General features: G+C 37.7%; 1 protein-coding gene and 1 long non-coding RNA gene across 4 annotated transcripts in view; one reads left to right on the top strand and one right to left on the bottom strand.

The window, feature by feature from the left end:
- The window catches only part of DLC1 (DLC1 Rho GTPase activating protein), a 238004-nt gene that overhangs the window by 126268 nt on the left and 84079 nt on the right, over positions 1-27657 (bottom strand). For all 3 annotated transcript variants that reach the window (XM_054201885.1, XM_054201882.1, XM_054201883.1), the window contains exon 5: positions 12720-12753. In XM_054201885.1, the coding sequence (XP_054057860.1) occupies positions 12720-12753 (34 nt within the window). The remainder of the gene's footprint in view (positions 1-12719; positions 12754-27657) is intronic.
- LOC128909763 (uncharacterized) lies at positions 15976-26020 on the top strand. The gene is made up of 4 exons (XR_008466511.1): positions 15976-16125; positions 17901-18013; positions 24984-25086; positions 25764-26020. It is a non-coding gene; the product is annotated as an uncharacterized LOC128909763 (long non-coding RNA).

The following is a 27657-nucleotide window of genomic DNA, read 5'->3' as shown; positions in this document are numbered from 1 at the left end:
CTGTTATCTTTGACAATTAAAATTCTCCATCTCACTTCTGTCTATTAAAATGATTGTCCATACTGCAGAATACTACAAAGACACTTTGTCTTTTTTTTTGTTGTTGTCGTTGCTTGATTTTTAAGGGTTTATTTTGCTTTATTTAAGGAAAACAGGTAAGGAAGCTTAAATAACAGATCTCAGGAAATGAGATGATCACTACATCTTTAGTTGAACTGGAATGCACTTAAGAAAATAAGAGAGGGGCTTAAATTAGAGTCATGGGAACTGGTGAACAAAGCACCAAAAAGCATGAAACCCCGACACAGATGTAGCAAAGATTTTCCAGATGTGGAATTCTTTCTATGGATCAGTAGAGTTAGCTTAACTTACTTAAGCTATAATGATTATTCTGGGGAGGGGAAAAAAAAAAAAAGTATGGCTCATTTCTTATCTCTCAGTCTTTTAATATAACTAACTGCAATTTACTTTGCTGAAGATTTTTATCTAAATTTGCTTTATGAAAAGATGTCTGTTTTTTATTCCTCTTAGTTTGTCTAATGTGGCATACATTGCCTTGTTGGAAATGCCTTTGAAAAGTACTGCAAAAGTTAATATTTGTAGCAACTCCTTAGGTTGGAATCTTTCTTGATTAGTTTTTCAGTGTCCAAGGCCTCATTAAAAACAAACTGATGCTAAATTTTGGTTACAACTGAAACATATGTGTATTTATATCTTTACAGTTTTTAGTAGGGTCCTTGGTCAAGTTTGTGTCTTTATATTCTTATGAGATACGCTCATACTTTTTTTTTTTCTTTGCTCTTTATTCAGCTGAAGAATTGCCTTGGCTTTCTGTATTCTGATCATTGATTGACTTCTGCAAATTTTAAGATCCCTCTAATTTTTGCCAGAAAGTTCCCTGACACGTGGAGGACTTTTGCTGTTGCAAAAGGACTTTTGCTGTTGTAAGCTATATAGTATTCTTAATTTGATGATGGGTAGTTCATACTGTTTCCTGGAGGAAATACATGTCTCTTACAAAACATAAGAAGCACTCGTGATAAAATTGTATTCAGTGTACATAGTAGGGCATTTTTACTACAAAACACCATCTCTGACACATTAAAAACTAATTCAGTATTTGGGTAGTGACTTATCCACTGGAAATATTGCAACACCAATTTGACATCTTAGGCAAGTTTCAAATTGGTACATTGGGTTACTATTTGGGTAAATCTTACGAAAATCAGTGATGGGACTTCCATTAATTTCATTGAGGGAAGGCTTGTACGAATCAATTTCACTGTCATTAGTTTGTCTAGAATTTTTCTAAACCTGTATAAAACTTTAGCATCTGCAATATACTGAGAGAAGGAGCCTCATAGTTCAGTTCTAGATTGTGTGGAGACATGCCTCCCTCTGCCACCTTTATTTGATGTCCTCTCATTCTTTTACAGGAACAGACAAGTAATTACACATAAACGTCAAATGGTTATCAACACAGAGTAATCAAACATGGACAACTATTGTACTGGGAGACAAAAAAAAAAAAAAAAAAGAGATAAGGGTGCAAAAACTTTTACTGTTGGAAGGAATGGCAGGTATTAAATCCCTGACTGAAAAAGCCAGTACTGCTTCCAAGCTAGCAGTGAATCCTACTCTAACTTGTGTGCCAGAAACACCGTATTTGTATTGTCTGATCCTGCTAATAGCTAATTGAACGGCTGCTAAAAGGCATTTTTCTGACAAATGCTAGTCTGAGATCTTCCTCTAAAAAGAACAAAAGAAATTTTAGGAAAACTAGAGATTATTTCCATGAATATCTTTCAACTTTGCAATCATTTTCCAGCCACAAATGCCCTGACAATGATGAAATTATACCTGATGAAATTTATTAACCTGATATGCACTTTAAAATTTTGCCAGAGCAGGTATATCGGTTATGAACATGAAATAGATCCCTGCCAAAGACGCACTTGTGCTGACACAAAAAATGTTACTCCACTCCAAGAGTCCGCAAGAGCTACACCACGAAAATACGTACTTGGCACTCTCCAGACATTTTGGAGTTTCATCCCTGCTTTGAGAGCCTCCCATGGTAACTACAAGAGCAAAATCTTTCTAGTGGAGGCATGGGCTTTGTTCTGTAAACAGCGCTCCGTGTAAGTCAATTGACAGATAACAAATTCTTGCAAAAGTCTCAGTCTTTCCTTTTCTTCCCTGCAAAATGGAGAAACCTTGATTCCAGAATGACACTGTAAATTAGACAGCCTGCCTGGGAGGAAGCAGTGGCTTGTTTTATTAATTTTCTTCCTTGCCTTTTAACAGCTATTTAGATTGCCCTTCTCTAATTTCAAGCCTGTGTTTTGGAATGTATTAAAATCCCTGGTTACTTTCTCTTTGCCTTTCACTTCTGCTTATAGGCAGCTACTGACATGTGACGTACCTGGCTGCCACTCTGAAGTTAGTTACCAAATATCTCTTCTTTTAGGCCAAAGTACAGCAGCAGGTGGCATTGAATCCACTGTAGATTGGGCTTTAAATTAATACCTACCAATTGTACTAAAGAGGCTATTCACTCACAGGAACTTTCAGGGAAACCATTTTAGACTTGGATTTAGCAAACTTCTAAGCTTCTAAACTTAGTCCAAACTCACATGACTGGAATAATTACCTGCAGGAATAACTCCTGGCAGACTTATAGTTTATAGGCATTTGGCAGTTGTGTCTATCAATAAACTTCATTTTCAGTTCTTTCTTTATTTGTAATACTTACGAATTGAGCAACAATGTCATGCAGTCATCTGATTCTTTCCGAAAATGTCACTAATAGCCAAAATCAACACAAAGGTAGATTGAAATCAGTAATAAAGCAATCGCATGAGGCAACTGACTGACTTTGCATATAATAATCGTACACTGGTGCATTTTAAAGACGAATGGCATCCACTATATGCTAGAGAATCAGCATTTGATTTGATTGCCACTTCCCAATACGTGCAAAAGCAATCTAGTTTTACGAGAGTATTTGGAGAGGCGATTTGCAACAATGGCTAAACTTGATGACTAGATACCACAAGGTATTTAAAAATCTTCAAGATAATGAAAAACACCTTTCGTCAGATATGGTTAGTATCTTTGAGTTTATAGACAATAAAAGATCTAGTCGCTCAGGCTGAACATACTAAAAGCAGAAACACCAATTCTCTCAAGTATCACTTGCTGTACCAGAAGGCATTCAGAGCACTAGCCAACAACTCTATAACAAGAGGAAAAAACCCAACAGTCTGAGCAACCTGTGACGCTGCGGTTACACACAGCCCTATCATTGTGCTGCCGAGGACGGTTCCACATGAGGAAGACACTTTGCCTCCAGGTGTGCCTAATCCAGGGTGTGCTTTTGGGTATCTCACCTGAGTTTTCAGCATGTCCTTAGAGGAATGTAAATAAGCATGACTTCTCATCAAACATCAAAGAGCTCTTTCTTTTCCCTAAGAATTTGTGGAAAGGAGCTTCTTATTCCAATAAGACAGGAGTTTAAAGTGTGCATGTTAAGTACCTAAAATATATAAAAAACAATCCCCTGTGCTGGCTTTCTGGAGTAAAGCCCATGTCCCAGGTGCTCTGTGACTGAAACCATTTCTTACCCTTCTGTTTTAACAGATGCAAAAAGAGAAAAGTTATCTTGCCACACTTTAATATGAAAAGCTTAGAGCACTTAGAGATGATTTAAAATTGTTGAGCTCTTTGGTTCATCTTCAACAACTCTGAAACAACTTCGCAGTCCAAGTCCTATTTTCGAATGTGAACACAGGAATATAATATGATCTTACAGATGTTTTGAATGTTGTCTAGGAACCCAAAGAAATAAAGAAGAGCTTATTAAATTTTTCAGAAATGACTAGGTACCTTCGTAATTCTGTGCCATGTGCAGATTTTACTGCCCAAAGGTAACCTCTATTGGGAATCGGTGTACAATTAGCAGGTGTCGCAACAGAGACGATGTTTTTCATCTTCAGGTACATAAATAGCTATGATAATGTAGCCAACATTTAATTTTAAAATTTGGCTCTGGCCACCTCGGCTTTCCAGAAGCTGACTCTATTTCTGGACACTGAAAAAGAAAGCCCATCACCTGATTTCCAAATCAACAGTCACATCACTACTTTGGAAACCATGGCTTAATGATTACATGTCAGTATCAATTAGGACCAAGCAATCTAGTTTATATTTCATCTGAATCAACACAAGTCTTTGCCATGAACTCGGTCTGAACAAAATTAAGCTAGAAATAACTTGATTAACTGGTTATCACCATTCTCTGTTATTCTTGTTACACCCAAATAAGGCAAGAAAGAACAACTTGTTCATGTTCACTTTGATTTAAAAGCTATTTTTGGTCAGGGACTACCCCTTTCAGAATGTTTCTGGTGTCCAGTACCATAACAGATCACAATTTGGGTTGGGAAATATAAGTGCTACCGAACCACCTTGTAACTGATAACTAACTTCAAACTGAAAAGCAACTTGATTAAGATTAAATATATGATATAAACTAGAATATACAGAGTACCAGTTTACAGTCTGTATTGTGGTGTTCTAAAATGTGAGTACATTATAATTAGTTCAAATGTAATACTAAATTGAATTTGCTGAAAGTAACAAATTCATAAACCTTCTGCTGTATTTTCAGCTTTGGCAATGAAGAGCTCAACCATGAAACACTGTTTCCCACAATATTTTTGTTTGCAAGTTGGGATTTTGCAGTCTGGAAGGGTGGATAAATAAATGATAAAAAACTGGCTGGAGAGCAGCTCTATGGAAAAGGCCCTGGGGTCTTGGCAGACAGCGAGCTGAGCGTGAGCCAGCGGTGTGCCCTGGCAGCAAAGAGAGCTGGCAGCATCCTGGGATGTATCAATAAAAGCATGGCCTGTAGATGGGGGGGGAGGGATTATCCCCCTCTATTCAGTACTTGTTAGACCGCATCTGCAATCCTGACTCCAGTTTCAGGGTCCTCCCAGTACAAGAAAGACATCGATAACAGGAAACAAGTCCAGGGGAGGGCCACCAAGTGGTCAGGGTCTGGATGGCTTGGCCTGTGAGCTGACGCTGCAGCCTTGTTCAGCCTGAGGACATGGCTTTTGCGGTCCTACCAGCAGCTCCCCAGGACCTCGTGGAAGGGCAACAAGAAGGTGGTGCTGAGCTCTTCCCATTGTGTATGTGAGGATGACAAGAGACAACAGGCATAAACTGAAACCAGAAAGGATTATACTGGATATAAGGAGAACCATCTCCCCCATGGAGACAGTACAGCAGTGGAGCAGGTAGCCTAAGGAGGTTGCACAGGCTCCATCCTTGGAGGTTTTCAAGACCAGACTGGATAAAGTCCAATTTTGTCTGACCTCAGGGCTGGGTCCTGCTTGAGCAGGAGGTTGGAGAAAGGACCTCCAAAGGACCCTTTCAAAAGGGTTATCCTGAGTTATCCTCATGGATAACCATGGCAATGGTTTTAAACTAGAGCAGGGCAGGTTTAGATTAGACATTGGGAAGAAGTTCTTTACAATGAGGGTGGTGAGACACTGGCCCAGGTTGCCCAGAGAGGTGGTGGAGGCCCCATCCCTGGAGACATTCAAGGCCAGGCTTGATGAGGCTCTGAGCAACCTGATCTAGTTGAAGATGTCCCTGGTCACTGCAGGGGGTTGGACTAGAGGACCTTTAAAGGTCCTTTCCAACCCAACACATTCTATGATTTTATGATCCTTTGTTTAACTGTATTTCACCAATAGGTGATGAAGTCTGTTATGAGAGACATTCTTACAACTTATCAATCTGTGGTGAAAATTATATTATTAATGTCAAAATACGTTTAAACGACTTCAGTGCTAATGCTTGTTTCTTTTCTAATCACATAGTTTCTGGGATAGAAATAACTTGCCTTAACAAAGAAAGTATATATTGCCTTAAAACCACATTGGATTGGACAGAAAAGGGACAGCCGAAAGATTTAGCATGATGGCTGGCAGCAGTAATCACTCAGCTGGCGCTACATACATCTTTATTCCTGGCAGGGAAATGTCTTGATTATAATAAGGTAATTCTACTACAGAACTTAAGAAAAGACAGCAAAACAGCCAAAAAAAAAAAAAAAAAATCAAAATCCAATTGCTGACCACGGGAATACAAGGCACTGAGGCACTGCTTGTTTTCTCTAAAGTGAATATCCACATTTGAATAGTTGTTGAGGAAATATTTAAAGTTGTTTCCACAGTTAACACAATCAAAGACTCTAGAAAAATATCATAGATAAAAAAGCATTATAGTGTATGATATGGACCAATGCAACGTAAAAATAATGGCTTATCTTATTAGTGGCCTAAAATAATTCAGTTAAGCTTGTTTTCCTCTAAGTATTTTAAAGATAAAAATAAATGAGACTATATTAAAGAAAGGAAGAAAATTAAAAGCCTTTGAAGACAACAGCAGCATATTTTGATTTAAAAACCTCTTCCAAAGAAGTATGAAAACAGGTCCATACTGACGACCCATACTAATGCAGGTAGAATAAGAAAACAGAAGCTGGCTAAACGTTTAAGAATTCAACGCGTAAGAGGTTCTGTTTGTTCTCAGGTACTTCAGATGTACTTTATTATTATGCAATGATTTCATGGAATTTGTTTTAGCCTTCCAGAAAACACCTGTTTTCCTGTTCAGGCATAGGACCTAAACGTTTGTGTCCTCCTTCCATGGTATACACCACCCTTCTGGACTGCTGGCTCCCCCCTCAGAGCACATTCACACTACCTGTCCCTACCCTCCACTTTTTAAGACTTGAGAAAGTAATATACAACAGATAATTATGAGGAGTTTTAGGGGCCATCCTGCTTCCAGTGCATTTAACATGGTTTTCAGTGCACTTTCAGAAGAAAGCTGCAGTCCCAGGATCTACTGTTTCCCCCAAAACCTAAGGAAAATGGTCACGGCACCTTGAGATTAATGAGTCTGGCTTCGCACAGTGCCAAGTGTATTTTAAAGCTTATGTGTTTATATCCACACGCATACAGTGAATATGGTGTGACTTTTGAAAGTGAAGTAATCTAATCAGAACAACGACGGTAGTGTGCAGTTAATAAGCCAATAAAAATCAAATACCCCAAATCATGACATCAGCTATTTTACTGCATTTAGGAAAAAAAAAAAAGAAAACCCAACAACTAAACATCATCAGGAATCTTTGCATGAAATGTCAGCTTTCGGTATCTATTGGCATCACAAGCCTCTTTTCTAGTAATTAAGTAAATGGAAGAAAAATATATCTATTAGCATCTATTAGTGTTTGGCAGATACCCAGGAATATTCTGGCGGAGTCTCTGTAACTGTTTTTTCTAGTATGACCGATTGAAGTGCGCACGCTCACCTGACATTTTTATTTAGAGAGCCAACACTCAGCTAAAACAAATTTTATAACTGTTGCAACACCAGTAGTAAAAGAAAGACTACTTAGCCAGGAACTGGTACTTCATACTAAGGTCTCACAAAAACACTAATAAGATTGTTCTACTAAAACCAGGTACAATACTTACAAAAAAAGAAAAATTAATAATTCGTTTTGCCCAATTTATTCTGGAACACTGGGTAGAGATATTGTAAAGCAGCCAGAAAACGAGTAACTATGCCCATTAACTTGTACTTCTCTCCAGTTTACGTGGAAGCTGATTTCCTGTAGCCAGTCAGATTCGGTTTTTTAGTGTTCTCTCTAGGTTCAAAATAAGTTATGTACGGATGAACCTTTAAAGACTTTATGAAAACAGAGCATCCAGTGGGTGCTGCTCATAGAAAGAACTGATTTCTCTGGATCTAGAACATGTTTGTAAGATCTAGTGGAGATTATTTTTTTCCCCTTTTGATTAGAGCTGCAGTTAAATTAAATGAAATTAAAAGACCTTTACCTAGTATGCCAAGCAGTTGGTCTTTTATGTGCCGTGTTTAATGACAGTGAACCTGTCGCTACTGGGTTTTCAAGGTCCTCCTGCTGCGAGTTCTCACAGACGGTCCTGACCCGCCTTGTCATCACTCCATCGCCTCCTGTTCTGCAGCTCATCTCACCATGGGGCCGAGCACCAAGTGTCCTCTGCTGCCTGACACCGACAATTGGAGTCTGTGAGAGGAAATACCCTGCCGCTAAGGTCCCTTTAATCGTCTGCGTATTTGTCTTCCTTGCGAATCAAAGGCAACCAGGGGAATTAACACCAAAGGACATTGAGCCTGTACTTCAATAAATAGTATCTTTACTGGAAATCTAGAGGGGGGAAAAAAAAAAAAAAAAAAAAAAAAAAAAAGAGAGACTTGTTCACCGCTAGGCCCATAGTGTAATGCTAACACCGGGGAGCTTTCAAACACTTTACATTGGCCAGAGATCCAATGAGGCTGCTGTCTTTGACTGCACTTAATACTTTATCCTCTTGCTTGCTCATCACCAAAACCTAGATGAGAAGTGGGCTATCAAATCTGTTCTACTCCATGTCAAAGACTGGCACTTTTATTTGTGCTAAAGTAGATCTCTCTAATCTATTAGAGAGAGTACTGAGATTTACCCAAAGAGGTTATGCACTTTTTCCATAGTATGTTTTTAAAGCAAGAGGGAATATTTTTTGGTAGAATCATGAAAACTCTTAAAAGTATGTTCACTTGCTATTCTACTAGAGAAATTTTACTGCCACGGATGAGTAATGTCACTTGCTTTTTTATATCATCACGTGTTCTGTATCTTTTAATTGATTGAAGTTTCTACTTAATAATTAAAATGTAGTACTCAATGACTTAAACCTTATTTTATTTTTAGAGCAGCAACTTTTCTAAGTGTGTGTTCAAGCAAAATACCACAGGGAAAAATTTATTTATTATAATGCTGAACATCACAGACCAATGGTGCTAATATTTATTTGGGGCTAGACTAAACCTTCTGCCCTGTTTATGTGATAGCACATAGTTTCATCACTTCAAGAGAAATAAGCTGTGCTGGTCCCTGACCAGATGTGGATATTCACTCTGCCTCTCCCGCTGGCTCTGTTGTAGCAATGTTTCTAAGTGACAAACAGAGTTCACTATTACCTACAAATATTTGAGGTTAAATTGGGAAATCATGAAGTAGGTCCACAAAGAGACTTAGGCAATACTCCTAATATTGACTTTCACCTTTGTTTGGAAGGTGTCATGTTGATCTTGATTTTGATCTTGTTTGCTCCGGGAACTGAAGTTAGCCCTGAATTAGGAACCTCACGGTGGACTCATAACACTGAATGTTGGTATCTATGTTAGGAGACGTCTTGACTCTACAGTTAGTGGAGAGTTAACCAATACCATTCATCAAGTACCATGTGTGATTGACATCACTAAACCAAATGCTGACATATAGACAGATGAACTATAGAAGGGTTCATATGTTGATCATTTTTAGACTATAAGCAAAGCCAATACTATTAAATCTGACAGACACCTTCATTATTGTCAAGCAAGATGAACCCTCCATCCCTCAAATTTCTTCATAGTTCGTAGACAGAGTTTGAGGATAAAAATCACAGTAGTCAGCAAGGTAAGTAAAGGCTTGGTAATAACTAAATTACTCAAAATAAAGACAGATGCATCTGAAAAAGTCTTTTGCTGGCTTGCTTTCCTGATTTAGGTGCCGATAGTCCCAGTCCTGAGTCATCTCTTGGCTCAAGCCATCATTTTCCCTGACCGTGCATGTTGCTTGATCTTAACTTCTACCTTAAAAAAGTTCTTTTGAAAGACTTCTTTTTATCACCATTGCCAGAAATATTGAGACCTCTAAAAAAACGCATTTCTCAGAAATAGCTGATGCTACAACACACCATTTGCAATGCCCTAATTCACACAACTTGAAGCAATAGCGTACACAGTTAGGCATGAAGGATGTTCTGCTCAGCACACTGATCATTTATAGATTGTTGCCACAAGGACTCTGCAATCACAGGTTTTACTGCACTTTCCACTGTAAAAAATGGTTATGCAACTCTTGAGTTATTAATTGACAAAAGTAGCAATGTTTCCAGATTATGTTTGGCTTTGATCTAAACCTAAAAATAGCGGGGTTTTTTTGGTTTTGTTTTCTTTTTCAGTACACCATCTGAACGTTTGTATTTGATGTAGTCAAAATTTACTGCATGTTGTAAACTATATAAAATTGAGAAAATATTTAATTTCAAGGATTAAAAACTGCTATAATCATAATCAGTAATGTGTGAATTTCTAAGCTGCTTAAGCAGCTCAGTCCATTTAAGGATCTGAAAGTTTGGTTACCTATAGGAAAAGCACTTGAAAGTATCAAAGTATCTGGAGTCTACAGAATAGAAAGTCTTGTAAAAACAGGTTTTTATCTGTGTATATAGAATTTCTGAACCAGAAATATTGAAATAACAACCTTACTGCTTTCTTGTGTTTCTCATTCCAGTCATAAATGAAACTAAATAGTATGAAGTAGGAAAGAGGGAGCTACAAGAAATTATTATTTTAAATTCTCAAAAGAAGAAAAGATGTTTGAATAGACATTTTGAGTGCATTTTAATCCAATTTTAATACAATGCTATCGAATCTCTTTTTCTATTGTGTTATCAGTAAAATAAACAGCTGCTTCTTTTTGTTCTGTGATGTTTTGTAATATATTTTAGTTTGTAATAATATAAATTAGAAAGAGTTTAATCGTTGGTTCAAATATCAAAATTAGTATTTGTTTTGTTCTCTTAAAGCAGACATGCAAATATGCTAATTTTTTTTGAAGGCTTTCACAACTTACTTATGGCTTTGTCATTCATGAGTCTTATACAATGTCATTTATCTGGTCAACTGTAAGCAGCAATGATCAAACAAATGCTAATTAAATTGCAAAACACGAGACCTGAATGTCTGAACCAAGATCCAATGGCATTTGAAAACTTAACTACCTCTAGAACCAAGTGACTTCAGACAATAGGCCTGATTTAAATAATCATCTTCCCAACACATGCTTAATTATTTCCAAAAAAACATCATAAGCTTGTGAGCTCCTGAGCCGCAAAGAGTTAAATAAAAGCCAAAACTGATTAAAAGGCAACCACATTTCCAATCATAGCCTAGCTTGTGCTCACCTACATGGAAACGTCAGCAAAGTGACTCCACATGGCATGAAGTTTCACCTAATATTTGTAATATCAAATATAATGCTGTCCACACAAACCATAACACTGAAGTCTGGGCAGGAAGGAGGAAGACAGAGACAGATTCATATCCACATGTACAGGTTATAAAGTGTATGTCAAAAATACATTTATTTCATACCATCATCAACACTGACGTGATAGGTAGTTCTGACAATGAAGAAGTAAACACGGAGCTTTATTTCTGATTTTACAAGCTGTTACCTATGGCAAACACTTCTTGCAGCTCTATTCCTCTAGTATAGAACTGGGATCATTATATCTCTATGCCCTGAGGATTTTTTAATGACTTTCAGATAGCTTTTAGTCCTGTATGGTACACAATTGCTAAAGACGTACAAAACCCTATAATGTTGCATGACTGCTTGACAAGGAATTTGAAATTAGCTGCAAATATGCCAGTTATGATCAGTTTGCACGTTTGGACATAATTTAAAGGATGTGGACAAATACGAGCTGCCTCCGAAAAAGGAATACCAAATAATACCACCTGTGAAACCTATAAAGAAAATGCTTATAAACTATGGGTCACAGTTTTGGAATTATTTGTGAACTTCAAGAGCTAAGATAGGAACTTCCTGACCAGACAGCTCCATAACTTCTACAGTACTGATTCACGCTGTGGCATTTCTCTCAAAAACTATTTTTAACCTATTCCTCTTCCCTAATAAGCAAAAGGAAAGAAATAATCCAAACCAGGATAACGCAAGGAAATATCACCAACAGAAAATCAGACATAAATCAGAAGGCCAGGTGGCATTTGGATATTTTGAGGTATTTTTCAACCTATATTTGAAGTACAGTAGCAAAATACCAATTAAAATAAATTACGAAGAAACCAACAGATTCTAGAGATCTATACTGCCAGGAGTGGAGTGTCCCCTAGTGCTTATCACGACAATGCACCCATTTGACAGTGTCTAGCAGACAATCACTAATAGATTTCATATACCAATACCGAAGAACATCTAGTGTTCAGAGAATACCTATAACAGAAAAGAATTAAAAAAAACCCAACCTTTCAATATTCTGAAAGTACTTAGCCAAAAGAAAAAGTTATTATCTCCAGTGAAATACTCCAGCTAACTGAAATTTCCTGCCATACTTAAAGACAGACGGTAAAGTTCACACTGAGTCATCAAATTCCACTGACTTCAACAAACCCATTGGCATCCTTGTCTGTTAATCAAGACATCAAATAAATCAAAATAGATTTTAGCACCAAGTAACAAGCAAGTACCTAGAGGAAGACTGACATGTAAGGGGCAGCCGTGATCCAACTGGGTACTTTGTAGGATAGTTTCAAACATCTTTATCAGTATCACACAGAAAGCTGGACTTCTTTTCAGAAAGAGAAAATATCCTATTCAGGAAACAATGAATAACCTTTACATAGGCATTTGTCAGGTCTGTGACCCTGCTCACTTGAAACCCCACAGCTGAAACCCATCTTTTGTCACCTAGTTAAGTAACACTGTGTTCCACAAAACAAATACAAGGAAATGAGAAAACATGTAAATATTTACTCACCAGCCTTCTCCTTCTCTGAAATAACTGGCATAGCCTGAAAGAAAAAAACAAAAAAAACAACAAAAGATACCACTGTTAAAAATAATAAGAATATTAGGGAAATATTATAAAATCTTAAGGTAGATTATATGAGTATCCAGAAGGCCTGGAAAGAAACAAGTTAAGCACTCTGGAGATAAACATACAGTTCCCATTTAAGTGGCTTAATTATGCCACTGAAACATACAGTTCCCATTTAAGTGGCTAATTATGAAACCAATTACTGTTAAAAAAAAAAAAAAGGACTATGAGAGAAGGGAGGAGATGGAGTTAATAAAATATTCCAAAGATTACGTTTTGGAATAATCATCCTAGAATACATGCCCACAAAATTCCACTGGGAAATTACTAAAAAATTCTGAAGGAGTGATGACAAAAACTGTGTGGCTGAAGATGAGACTGAAATGATGAAATGACAAGTCTTTCTTCTGCAGAACTGAAGCAGAGTTCTGCCATTGACTCCATATAGTTATGACTCAGGCTCAAATGTATGTTGTCCTGTAACATACCGATTTCTTACTTTCTATATAACTTTTTAAAGACAAATAACAGAAGTGTTTTCATATTGGCTGTAATTGGTTTTGGACTTGGAAAATTGTTTTGGTTTGTTTGGTATTTTTTTGCAACAGATGTAAAAATCTTTCATACTATGCTTTTCTTTCAGACTTCTCAGAACTCCTCTCTCAGTGCATTTTTCCTAAAGTAAGTTATAGATTGAATGAACAGTAAAATGGAATTTATATGGCGCACACATAAACAGAATCAAAGAATGTGCAGATATGATAAAGGTAAGAAAGGCTGGAGGAGGAATTGGATTGGGTATGCAATGTATGCAGAACTGCCATGTAAGTTAAGGTATCAATGATGGGGACAGGTTCTTATCACATTTTAATGTTAGGCTTTATTAGCTATAAAAAAACAAACCCAAACCAACCAAAGAAGGTGTGTCGGCTTCCTTTCAGAAAAGCTTAGAAAACAACATTGAGCTAACTGTAGGTGTGGCAACAAACAGCGTCAGCACCGTCATAAGCTGTGTCATGGAAAAGAGACATCAGTTTGGCGGGGACAGCTTTTGTGAGGTCTAAAATGTGAGGTCAAGATGAACAGTGAACAGCTGTGATGCAGTGGACTGGGGGTGAGCAGTTACAGGACCCGATGGGGATATCAAGAGTGACAAGTACAGAAGACAATTTCTCTGGTGGCTTTATGGCAGACTTAAATGGACTGTAATCACATTGCCTATAACCGCAATGTGAGTCACTGGTAGTGCCTTTGGCCTGAATGGACACTTCTGAATCAGTGCCCATCATTCATATCAGCAGGCATTTTTTTTTTTTTCCCCCAGCATATCAGATTTTAAAACATTGTTAATCTTGCCATTTGTCGCTTCAAGTTATTTCCTGGAAATATACAGTATTTCTAATTCATGATCACTAAAACACGTTGATTTGTAACCAAAGATAAATTTTTAGTAAATTTGTTAGATGCTAGCCCTAAAGGTTGTTAGAGTTGTTTAGCGGCTTTAGCCCAGGTAAAAAGCTGTAGCTGGAAATACAAAGAACTATAATGCCTCAGGACAGATATGCAAGTCACAAAATTAGTACTTTTGTTAACTAGCATGAAGAAGCACTCTAAGTTCCAGACAACTTAAAGGTAGAGTGAGGTTTGGAAATAAAAGTACTTCCTATGTTCCTACAGCATTCTTGCAGCAACTCATTGAGATGGTTGCTAGAGAGACCACTGTGGATTATACAATCTACCGAGAGCAAGAATTCTAAAATCAAGTGAGATGCATGGAAAAAAGCATGCTACTAGAGTATTCAGATAGAGAAATACATTCAAAATGATAGCACGACAAAGTATGTAAGTTTTCCTAGAATAATTAGGAGAAGGACCTCATACAGTGGTGACTACCTATCACCATCATTTTTCAGTACTCCAGGTCCTCTGTAGTGCATTATATAAATACAGAGATTTCTTCTTAATGCCTCACTTTTCTTCCTGATATCAGACTTAGCCTCCTTTTTTAGCAAAACGTGGTTTGGTTTCCTTCATGTGCTTTTATAATTAGAAGAACTAGTTTGCTCTGATTTGGTCTTATTGATTAATTGCACAAGAAAAAAGTATGATATTTTCCAAGAACAAAATATTTTCTCAAATTCATGTGAATCAAAGTAAAACAATTTATCTCTAAAAAAAGCCCTTATTGTAACATCAAATTAATGAAGTAAAATCTTTAGAACAGAATAGGAAGCATATTTTTTCCAAAGAATATCAATATTCTTCTCAGTGTAAAGACTACAAATAACACGATCGTTTGATTCAGAACACGGTGCTATGGCATACTTAAAAATTCTGAATCCATTATAACAGTTACGAAAAAATAATGTATATAAACAAGCAGGTCTTACTAATTAATTCTTTAAGATTTAAGGAGAACTCATATATATATATTATATTTTTAGTTAAAGGTTTAGATTTGCTTAGTCTACAGAAAAATTGCAAAATATCCCTATTTTATTAAAATATAAATGTAAATATATTTTTTTAATATAATTAAATATAATGTAAAGTCCCTGATTAAAAAAAATAACCTAAAAAACCACACCCAAAACCTACCCTCTGTAACCACAAAGTACAAAGACATTTTGGATGATACTTTCAAATATGTCTGCTTTTTAAATAGAGTGTAATTCTGCTGAATCAGGATGTAAAGCGAACTAAAAATTCTGTCAGAATGCCCTATCGCTGCTTGAAAGCTGAGGGGAAAAAAAAAAAATCCTAAACGAAGATAGCATTTCTTGAAAATGTAAAATAAAGTAAACCACGAGCGAATCTTGTTCGACACAATCTCAGACAGTCCTACTATTGGTTTAGTTTTTTGTTAATACAGCTACCCATACTGCTTACATGCTGCCCAGTGGGAAAACATGATCGTTTCTTATGAGAAATGCTCTCATCTCCAGTACAGTTTTGAATTCACTGGAGACCTCCTTCCAATGAGTTCCATATGTTCCAAATGAATTGCATTCCCAGGAAGTGATTTAACATTTCTGGCAATGGAGCAATTAAACTGGATTTTCCTGCTTGGCCAGATGGGTTCAGTGTAACTTCACATTATTTCTCACTCTCCTCACAGAACTAAACAACTGGACTCACAGTTTCCACAGGGTTGGGTCACGTGTTATAAAAAAGCAGGCACACGTCCTTTTTACACCCCCTCCAAAGATTTCAACAAATAGCCCCTCGCCGCCAAATTCGGGCCCATCTGTGTATTTTTAATAGTACGTGCTCTTAGCAGCACCAAGAAAGAAAGAAAGAAAACAAACAACAAACCACCAAACCAAAAGGAAATGCTTCCAGACAGGTAAGATGGTATGACTCGCCTATCAGATCATTGCTGAAATATACTCAGAATTTTCTTTTAAACTAGAGAATGTGATTTTTAACCTATGAAAATCTTACTTGAAATGTCATATTGAAGTTTTTTGTTTGCATCCTTACTGTGTTGCAACTGATTCCCTGTAAAAACTTTATGTCCGTAAATATGACTGTAAATATGCATGTAAAATACCATAGGGGACATTTTTCTTTGAATTTGCAGTTGCCTTGCTCAGGTAGAAAAGATTAACAGTAACACCGGGTTAAATAACCACTTCCTTTGAATTTCATTAGGAGTTAGGTGGAAAAGTTGTCTTCTAGCAAGAAAGAAAATGGTAGAAAACTCTGATAAATCACAACTGAATGTGAAACTTTTGCACAAATGAAGTTTTGTTTGACAAAGTGAAAATATCTACTTTTTTTCTGAGCTTTTAAGAATATTTTGACAGGAAAGAGAAATAAATATGTAAAAAAAGCCCATAATTTTGAACAGCAACCATTCATGTTGGGCACATGTAGTTCTTCACTATGAAGAGAGGAAAGAAAGAATCCCTCCCCACTCCTCAAATTAGCTTCCTTCCATTACAGACTCAAAAACCACAGATTTCATTCTCTGAGCTGGGCTAAAAAATTAGCACCGTAGCTTTCCCAATTAGAAGTGGTAGAGTCAGTAGACGTGTGCAGTGCCTTGGTGGTGAAAGGTGGGGGCATTATCTGCAAAGACGACGGAATGCATGTGGGAGCAGCAGTGAGGGGATGCTGAGCTGCAGGATGGCCATTGGAAGATGCTGAGGCACATCAAGGCTGACCTGAGCACAGCTTGGCTCTCCCCTAACTGCAGTACAAAGCTGGGGTTTTTTTGTTTGGTTGGGTTTTTTTGTTTGGGGTTTTTTTTGTGTTTTTGTTTGGGTTTTTTTGGTTTTTTTTGTTTGGGGTTTTTTTTTTTTAATACTGATTCCAAACTTGCAGACAAAGCCATTATGAATAGAAATAAACTAGCTATCTTTTTGTTTCCTTGCACTCACAAAACATGTAGAGCTCTGTCACAGAGTGGTCAGGGTTGGAAGGGACCTCTGGAGATCATCTAGTCCAACCCCCCAGCCAAAAGTAGCCTCACCTAGAGCGGGTTGCACAGGAACTCATCCAGGCGGGTTTGGAATATCTCCGGAGACGGAGACTCCACAACCTCTCTGGGCAGCCTGTGCCAGGGCTCTGGCACTCAAAGTAAAGATATTTTTCCTCATGTTGAGGTGGAATTTCCTGTGTCACAATTTGCGCCCATTGCCTCTGGTCCTGTCACCGGGCTCCACTGAGAAAAGCCTGACACCATCCTCTTGACACCTGCCCTTTAGATATTGATAAGCATTGATGAGAGCCCCCCTCAGTCTTCTCTTCTCCAGGCTAAACAGCCCCAGGTCTCTCAGCCGTTCCTCTTACACAACTGACTCATCTGCAAAGGGCTACAACAGAAGGCAGAGGTTTGTATAAACCAGCAAAGTTGGTACTGTAGAGGAGCACGTAACATACAGTTTCTGCAATAAGGATCTGCTGACATCTGTTTATTTTTGTTGTATTTGATAAACCAATTGGAGCGAGTCTTTATTTCAATTTTGCAAACAAGATACAGCATTGTTATGTTATTGCCATGAAATCCATACTTTTTCCCCAGAATAATACCTCTGTGTGGGGGTTTGGATTTTGGTTTTTATTCTGTTTGTTTGAGGTTTTTTATGTTTTGTTTTTTTTTTTCCTTTATTACAGAAATAAAGTGGATTTGGCATTACCTGAATGACGTTTTCAATGCTACCACATGATGGATATTCTACAAAGCCCTTCCGTCACAGAAGGCTGTTAGCTATCCAGCCTTTTCTCAGGTATGTATTTGAATAGACATACGGGGAAATTTCCTTGCTCGTGATCTGATACATCTTGATTTGCAAGCATTTCTCTACAATTTTGCCTGTGGAGATAACATCTTCTACTGCCCAGAGTGAAGGAAAAATTCCAGGACAAGCATTAGCATACTGGGATTTGACTAGAAAAGGAAAATCCAGCCTTCATAATAATTGTGAGCAAGTTACTCAATTGCTGAGCTCAAGCTGTAATAAACCCCCTATCTTGTTTTTGGAAGTGCTTGTATGGTAATCACCTTTATTCCTGCAATTAAAAATCACGGTATAAATTCTCACCTTAGTGGATACTTCTTTTATGCAGAACAGTGTTTAGTAAGATTTGTGCTTTTCATTGAAATGATTTGCTTCAAGACCAAATCCATGTTCCCATTCTAAAAAACTGGAAGCTTTATATCACATTTGGAGCGGTAAAGAGACTAACCTCCAAAGCTTGCAAACATAAAAATGAATGCTAAATTTAGTTTTTAAAGAGGATCATTGATTTTAAGACCAGAAACAACTATGTCAATTGAAATATCTGCCATCTTCTTTCTACTCAAACGATCGAAACACAGAAAAATCTAAAATCCTCTAAAGACGAGCAATCTACTGAGCTTCTGACAAGAAAGGAAGGAGATAATATCAACACAATATACAATTACCGAGGAAGGACTAATGAACTGAGTGACAGAGAACTCTCTATTCCACTAAACAAGAGCAATCTTGTACCTGAAAACTGAGGTCAACAACGCTCCGACAGAAAACAAACTTTAAGCATCATGTAATTTCTCATCAGTGTGTGTTCTGTATCGTCTGGAATCCTTAAATAGACATTTTATTTTATTTAGAAGGTATGCTCCAGTTTTCTTAATTTGGATAAGTGGTAGTTAAAATAGCCCAGTAGTTAACTGGCTTCTTTTACAGAAGAAAAAAAATCCACTATCATTGAGATGGTTTGAAATGAGGGAAACATCGCAATACATAACTAGAAATTTCCTCAGTTATATCCCCGTTACAACACTACAATATTGAATAAATATCCCTATAAGAAAATTTGCATTTTTTTGAAACCAAAGCCTTTTGTGTCAATGAAACAGATTAAGAGAACAGGCATGTAGAAAACTCTTTTGGAAATACTAATGAATTTAAAGTAGCATAATCTTTTGGTATTTGCTTTGAACTAAAATAATAGCAATAATGTAGAAGAAAAACAAAGAATTATTAGTTTATAATTCAGAATTGTTTACAAAACATTATTTATTAAACTTGTAAATGTTTAAAGTAAGTTTTCAATTAATGACAATTTTTACAATTTTTTTTTGTTTGTTTTTTTTCCAATGGATAAGGAAAGAGGAAAAACAAAACCATCACTTTCAGGACAGACCAGCTTTAGAAGGGGGATTTAGCAAGGTCTTTCTTCTTTGAGGTCTTTCATTATACTAAACATTGCAATTACTAGAAGTAGAGCAGAAGGCAATTAAAACCCACCCAACAACAAAGCTCCATCAATTAACTCAATTTTAAAAAGGAATTAATGTCACATTCATAGGTCTCTGACTAAATTTGTGGGAATGCTACGCATTTAGTTCTAGAGGAAGTACAAAGCTGTATGCTTGCCTGCATATGTTCTCCTCCAGTCAGTTGTGTGCCTCTCCCCAACTACTTTCTTTTCTGACTAGATATTTCTGTTCGCTCGAGCCTCTTTATGCCACTGAGGTCATGCACAGAGACCCTTTCTAGTTAGTGCTGGGTGGTTGGCAGTTCTCCTTCCACGAGGCACTTGCCAAGAGCCTGCACTTGGGGTGGTCTGGTAACTTCATGCGTCTTCATCATTCAGCTGGCAGAGTGTGACTCTTGCTGGATTGGAAGTGCAAAACAATGCAGATGCAGGACAGTTGTCTTGTGCTCTGTTTGGTGTTATTGCAGACTTTCCATAGATCAGGCTAAGCTCCCAGTGCTCTGAAATCTGTCAGGACCACATACAGATGGTTTATATGACAGATAAGACAACAGCCTGTCCACGGCTTGTCCAGACCATTAAGTAGAATTTGGCCATAACGTCGAATTAATTCCTTTCTCTTCAGGGATGCTAAAGTCTTCAGAGCAGCAGCTGCAAGTTCCTAAGCGCCCTGAGAGTTACCATCACACATCTTGTGAAACATACTTATGACTTTTTTTTTTTTTTAAATTACCAGTTGTTAGACCTCAGCTTATTTGCATATCAGGACTCAACTTGGAATAAAAGCAGATGTGTAAAATAAACTTGGTTTTGATACTTCCCAGGAGTTCCTCAGATAAGGAACTGTGTTTCCACTTGAACTGCTCTTTAATTACTGCAGTGGACATACAGCACTTGAAAGAGAGGTCAGTTAAATTTTAGTTTAATGTTAAGGAACATTTATATAGCTCTTGATAATAACAAAACTTGTGCTTCCTCCAGTTCCACCAAACATATGTATCTCTTCTCTAAAGAAAACATAGCTTTAATGTTAACACCAAAGCTGAGATGTGACACGCTACCTCTAGAACTGGAGCAGCCCCAAGAGTGCTCATGCTTTTCATCAATCACCAGAGGTTCTATTAGGGTTCATTTACACATAGAGAGCTTTTTCCCAAGCTCAGAAGTCATTTGTTTAGCTAATGTTTATCTTATAAAACCTTTTACAATAACAAACACATCAATAAACCCTGAAACATTGGCAAAGCTGAACTACTTGGGAACCAGAGGGCACCTAGCTCTATAAGGCAGCAGTAAAAGATAATTAAAGTCTCATGTTTCCCATTTGTTTCAACATCATGTAATGTCTACAAATGTGATTTTGCCTTAAAGCCCTTAAATCTGGAGAGTGCTTCTACACAGCTGACAGGAATCCCAGGTGATTTCAGTCTTTTCTCATCTCTTTATATATAAAACTTACAACCTTAGAATAAGTTCATGTTTCACATAAATAAAAAATTATTTCAATCATGTGATGATAGAAAGTAAAATTTGTTACACGATGACTCTAAGTTACCAAATCCCTTTGAGCACTTACTTGGAGAGTAACAGGGGAAATTAAAAACCATAAGATCATACCATTCCTGTCTTTCCCTGGCCACCTCAAAGAAAACAAAGGAGCTCTTTGCCCTTCATCCCAAGAAAATCAAATCACTCTTACTAATTTTGAAGGATGCAGACGTGAAAATCAGGAAGCTCACCTCATTGCTGCAAGTGCCAGAGTCTATCATAACGCAGAAGGTGCGTGTTCATGAGCTAACTGAGAAAAGGTTAGCAACATAAATCATCAGATATGTAAATGAGCAATCTGATTCTAATGATCTTTCTGGTGAGTCAGCCCAAAACCAATGGTTAATTGCTATCTGCAGTTTTCAATTCCACTAATGTTAGTCTCCTGGATTCAGATCTCACAGAGGTTAGCAGCAATAAAATAATATTTGGGTTTCTTGAATATCATGTATATAAAGGATTGGCTTTTATGCTGATTGAGGAAGACCTCTGTTCAGCTTTATGTTCTGAAAAAGAAAATTGGGTGTGGAGCTTTGCAGCAACCTATTGACACCTACTGGGAGGGCAGCAACTACTGACAGCTACTCACACTCTCATCCTGTGTGAGTTTGCTCTCTCGAATCTCTGCCGGTAACCCTGGCTGGCTGCTCTGCCCATTGTCAGCAGCAGCAGCCTGCTGCAACTGTTCAGAGTTCTCTCTCAAAATGCAAAAAGCAAATCCCAAGAAACTTAATTTGTAAAACACTATATGTATGTTTTGGCACAAATCTTTATGCCCACAGTCTCACATGAATTCAGTCACTGTGATTCTTACGTTTGTTGGACCAGGTGGGAAAGGATCAAAAGCAGATTCCCCAGGGTGGCTCTTGATCTGGAGCTTTATCCAGGCATAGAAGAATAATAAATTGCTACAACAGCTACATCTCTTCTATGATCATGAAAACTTTATTTTCTGCAGAATATCTTAGAACAGCATAGAAGATGAAGAGTCATATAATATGCTAATCATGAGATGATGGAGAGACGAGGGAAGTAGCATGCCAGATAGAGTCAGTGATAGGTTTAGGAGAGTCAGTGAGGTGTTTTATTGTGGAAAAAAAGTGCCTGTAACTTTGGAAGGTAGCAGGGGTGATCATAGGAGATTAAGTGCCAAATTTCAGTAAGTCAGCTAGATGTGATAATTGTCATGTTTCTTCTTGGTTTACTAAAACATAACGAAAATAGATTAACATAAATCACCCTATTTGCTTTCACAATAGGAGTCGAAGCACACAGCAAGACAGTGGCTTTGTCTTGGGTAGGAGGAGGAGCTAGAAAGGAAGGGAATAAACAACTAAAATACGCTATCTGGATCCAATATGCTTATTTGACCAAATTCTTGGAATCTCAGTTTGTTCGAGCTCCAACATATACGTGTAGGGAGCGTGAGCTTAAAAATGACCAAACACCAGTACTGTGACCTTAGTAAATCAGTATTTCTCCTGGTCATCCAAAAGATAGAGAGCTGAAATGCAATGGGTTCTTTTGAGTGCTCTGTGCATGCGTAGTGTCCTAACCTTTAAGCACTTGTCAAGGTTGTGGGTGACATACAGGGGCAGTAAAACAAAAAGATGTCTTTTGTGTGAAAAAGTAAGAACGCTTGCTTTTCAGTTCACTGAAGAACTTCTGTTTCTTTCAAGATAATTGATTTTAAAAAAAGTAGGAAAGATATTACGTATATGAAAACAAATCCTTTTTTTCCCAAAGACAGAAAAAAGAAGTAAAAATATGTAACAAGTAAAAATGAGAAGTTTCTTTATCACTGGGAGAAGAAACGGGGGCTTTATCTCCTAAGAGGGCCAAAGGAAATGATGCAAAGTAGGTTTTTTAATCCAAATATAACAACGAAAGTTCTAAAAAATACCCCAAGCCCTTGAAAAACCTCTTCAGGAACCAAAACATTCATCTGCACAGCTGTTTTATGCTAAAATGCTTATAACCAAATCCCCCTTTTTTGTTCAAGAAAACCCCCCCGACTGTAACCATTTCTATTTTAATATCTAAACTCTGGTCAAACTGAGTATCAGATTTCCTTTGCTCATATAAGTAAAAGCTTGGTTTCTCTGGTACAGTTAATAAACCAGAGAAATACATATTTCATATGCCATATAGTTTGCTCAGCTGGAAGTATTACCAGTAAGAGCACAACTCCAGGTCTGTGATACTACCAATTCCTATTACATTTCTTTAGGGTCTTGTAACACCTTGTTTAACTCAGTGATGCCTTTGCTAACATTTCATAGTATGTACCTACATGGACAGGCATAGACAACAGACAGCCTACACCTCTTCCATCTCTTGGCCAGCAATCCCATTTTATTGCCAGGTAATATCTGTCATGCAAGGATCTTTGATACCATAAAAATCCAGAAACCAATAGAAGTACTCATACATCTGGGAAGTTTCACTCATATTTTAAAAGCCTGGGAGGAAGGAGGGGTGTTTTGCAATTGACTGCAGGTGATTCTGAATTCCATTCACCACCTTAATGCTCATCCATAAATGTTGCAGGTTAAAGTTAGGACAACCTTACTGCATGGTTAAGATCACACACAGAATCACACAGAATGGTTTGGGTTGGAAGGGACCTTGAAGATCACCTAGTTCTAACCCCCCTGCCCTGGGCAGGGACACCTCCCACTAGGCCAGGCTGCTCAAAGCCCCATCCAGCCTGGCCTTGAACACCTCCAGGGATGGGGCAGCCACAGCTTCTCTGGGCAACCTGTTCCAGCGTCTCACCACCCTCACAGTAAAGAATTTCTTCCTGATTTCCAATCTAAATCTCCCCTCTTTCAGTTTGAAGCCGTTACCCCGTGTCCCATCATTACACACCCTGGTAAAGATGACAGGCTAGTTATTACTTTTCTTAGAGTTAGACCACTGGGGATAGTCATGGTCTGGTATTAGAACAAGAATACTATTTGGACAGTCTTTGCACCAGTTCCAAACACTAGATTTTTCTCATCTTTAAAATATAAATAATAATGCTTTACCATGGCATGTCTGGGGGCTTTCAAGTGCCCAGAAAAAAAATTCTGCAAAGTATTCTGATTGTTCTCTGATAGACTTTTCTACTCATTACAGCTAAAAGTGTAGTATGTTACAAGATTAACACGTAACAAATCTTAACTTTTGAATATATACACACTTTTTTCTTGCAATTGCTAAGTTTTTTTTACTGTAAATCATCTAGCATGCTGTGTATTTCTGTAGCTTGCATTCTGATACAAAAATATTTTCCAGTAAGAAGTTCCATACATTAGTCCATTTGTTTCTAAAATTTTGAATGTTAGAATCAGTGGGTGTTAAAGTAGACACAGCTCCTTACATCATAAAAATGGTACTGCATTTTTTATCTTAATTAAAAGGTATAATAATTTTCTATTCAAACAATGGCTAACCATAGCTGGTGAAGGATATGCTCTGTCTGAAAAAGCTTTATTTTATAAACTCCTTTTATAGAACAATTAAATCAATATTGCCATTCATTTATCTAACATAAGTTCCATTATTATTTTCTCTAGATGATATATTTCTAATTCATGGAAAAAAGAAATTTACTGATACAGAGCACGGTTCTGCTAAAGTTAGTAGGAACTTTGCCAACGGCTCCAGTAAGAGAAAGCTCAAGTGGACGCTGCTTGACTCAAAATCTCCCTGTCTATGTTGTGTCCATTCTCTTATTAAAGACACAGTTCTGTGTGTGCCTATATGGATATGCATAAAAGATAATAAAATCCACTATTAAAAGCCAGGATTTATATCAAACCTTTTAGTAATTGCTACATTTACTATGAAGATAGCCCTTTTAAGATTGTTCCTTTTCCAGAAGTTCTAAAATTGGTCTTCTTTCGGGATCACTTTATTTATTTATTTTGTTCGGAATTTTATTTTTGGTTTCTGCAGGCACTAAGCAAAGAAGTATCTCATTGACGTCTGTGTTCCCACGCTATTCCCACGAAAATCTCACTCAGGCTTGCAGACAGACGCAGCACAGATCCTGAGAGCAGTAAGTGGGTCCAATTCTGTGAAGTGCTGGACATTTTCTGTGTTTCCCCACGATCATGCTCTAATAGTACAGTTTCTTTCTGAATTGTTCCAACTTTCCCAAACTTTGTGTGGCATATTACAAAAAAGTAGTTCACAGTTTCTAAGCTTTCAAAACTTTCCAGAGGGAAACAGCACACAAGAGTCCAAGTACACTCTTGGCTTTCATACCAATACCAGTCCCCTGAGGAGAGTTTGAATTATTCCATATTTTTGTTAAGAAGGACTATTACAAGTACGAAACATTTTCTGCAAAAAAACTTTTGACTGAGTCTTATGTTCACACTCAGCCCTCCTAGAACCAATATTTCACTAGCATTTGAAAATACTCCTGATCATTAACGATGGTGCAAAGAACTCCAGAAAGCCACAAATCCCATTTCACCACATGAAGAGTAGGTGTTTTTTGAAAGCAGATAGTCTGTGGACGGCAGAGTCGATTTCTGACAGAATAGCTGTATTTCATATGAAAAAGATTTTGTGAAAAGAATTATGTGAGTAGATAAACATAAAATTTTAAATCCACCCACATTAGTCCCTACTTTTATATGTAAATTTAAATTACAGTTTTTGCCACAGGAAGGGTAGATGGCTTTTTTTTTTTAAAAAAAGGATTTCTTCTTTCTTGTGTCTTGGCAGCAAATAAGCAGAAATATGGCTTAGTGAAAATAAAACACCCAACCAACAAACAAAACAACAAGACTGTACCAATCCTATTACCACTGCCTGTTTTTCATTGGGAAGAACAGAAGAACGCAGTACCCTTGACCACCCATGTACTTTAGACCTTCCAAGCTCAGTGTCTGCCTGCTGAACTCAATGAAGAAGGAATAGTCTGTGTATGAAGCAAGTTGCAAAATCTTGCTACGTCTCTCAAGACAGAAGTATAGCATGCAAGTTCCACTTTACATTTGCCTGTGTTTCAATTTAAGAATAAACATGGTGATAGCAGCGGAGGGTATTCATCACTTTGCAGCTGCTGAAAGAAAAAAACCTTTAGTAGTTAGTATGAAGGAGAGTGAGAGAAAGAAACAAGCCACCCTACAGGTAAATTAGATCAATCTTTTTCAGTACGCTTTTTCCTTATGCTCATTTCTCCGTTATTTTGTACTTCTAGTCTAGTCAGAACCTAGACCATTCTGATTCACTTTTCATTGGCAGATCCCACTCCCTGACATCTGGGCTTAGTATGATTTAGAAATAGAGGAACAGCCAGAAGGGAGGACCCAACAGGCTAGGGACTATTTAGAGAAGCTGGATGTATTCCAACCTGTGAGGCTTAATGAAGTTTGCCCAAGCGTGCTAAAAGAGATGGCTGATGTGATTGCAAGGCCAACTAACATCTGTGAAAAATCATGACAACTGTGGGGTGTCCCTGATGGCTGGAGAAAGACACCCATCTTCATAAGAGGCAAAGAGGCAATGATCTCTAAGCTTGTCAGCTCACCTCAGTCCAGGGAAAGATCATGGAAAGATCAGGGAAAGATCTCTAGTGGCAGAGATTGTAGGTTGTTTGGTTGGACTCGATGATCTCAAAGGTCCTTTCCAACCATGAAGATTCTATGATTCTATGATTCTTTTCAGTGATGCCAGTGATGGGACAAGAGCTAATGGGCACAAACTTGAACATAGGAAGTTCCACCTAAACATGAGGAGGAACTTCTTTACTTTGAGGGTGGCAGAGCCCTGGCACAGGCTGCCCAGAGAGGTGGTGGAGTCTCCGTCTCTGGAGACATTCCAAACCCGCCCGGACGCATTCCTGTGCAACCTGCTCTGGGTGACCCTGCTCTGGCAGGGGGTTGGACTAGATGATCTCCAGAGGTCCCTTCCAACCCTGACCATTCTGTGATTCTGTGATTCTGAGTACACCTTGGAATCCATTTCCAAAGACATGAGCGACAGGAAGGCAATCAGGAGCAATCATCATCAATGTATCATCCTTGACCCACCTGATTTGCCTTCCAAGATGTAATCACTGGCTATGTGGACAAGAAGAGAGCAGTGAATATAACATACGTTAACTGTAGTGAGACTTTATACACTGTCTCCCAAAGTAGTGTCGTTTGGAAGCTGAGAAAGTAGGAGCTGGAGGAGCAGACAGTGAGATGGGTTGAAAACTGGCTGGAATGACACCATTCAAAACTGTCAAACCATTAAAACTGACATCTTCAGCTAAAATATATAGTTCAAAAGCAGCTTATCTCTAGAATTTTTTTGTTCTGAGTTCCTAATGGGCATCTGGATGCAACTTTAAGATGCAGGACGAAATGGTTGAGAAGATAATGCCACATACTGCTGAAGACAGAAGAGCAGCTCCACAAACAGTCTGAGGAAAAGATGAAATTCTGTGAAAACCAGAATCAGTGAGATTTCAGGGAGTCCCCAGAATAACAAAAGATTGGGACGGTGGCACACAGGGAACTTGTGGAAGCCGAAATAGCTCCTGCTATGTGTACTGAGCTTGGTTTATAGAACTACAAAGTGTAAGAATTTCTTGTCAAGGCATCAAAGAAAGGCATAAATTCGAACTTGA

Source organism: Rissa tridactyla, chromosome 5 (genome assembly GCF_028500815.1).
Source record: "Rissa tridactyla isolate bRisTri1 chromosome 5, bRisTri1.patW.cur.20221130, whole genome shotgun sequence".
NCBI classification, from domain to species: Eukaryota; Metazoa; Chordata; class Aves; order Charadriiformes; family Laridae; genus Rissa; species Rissa tridactyla.
This window is presented reverse-complemented; position numbering and strand designations above follow the sequence as displayed.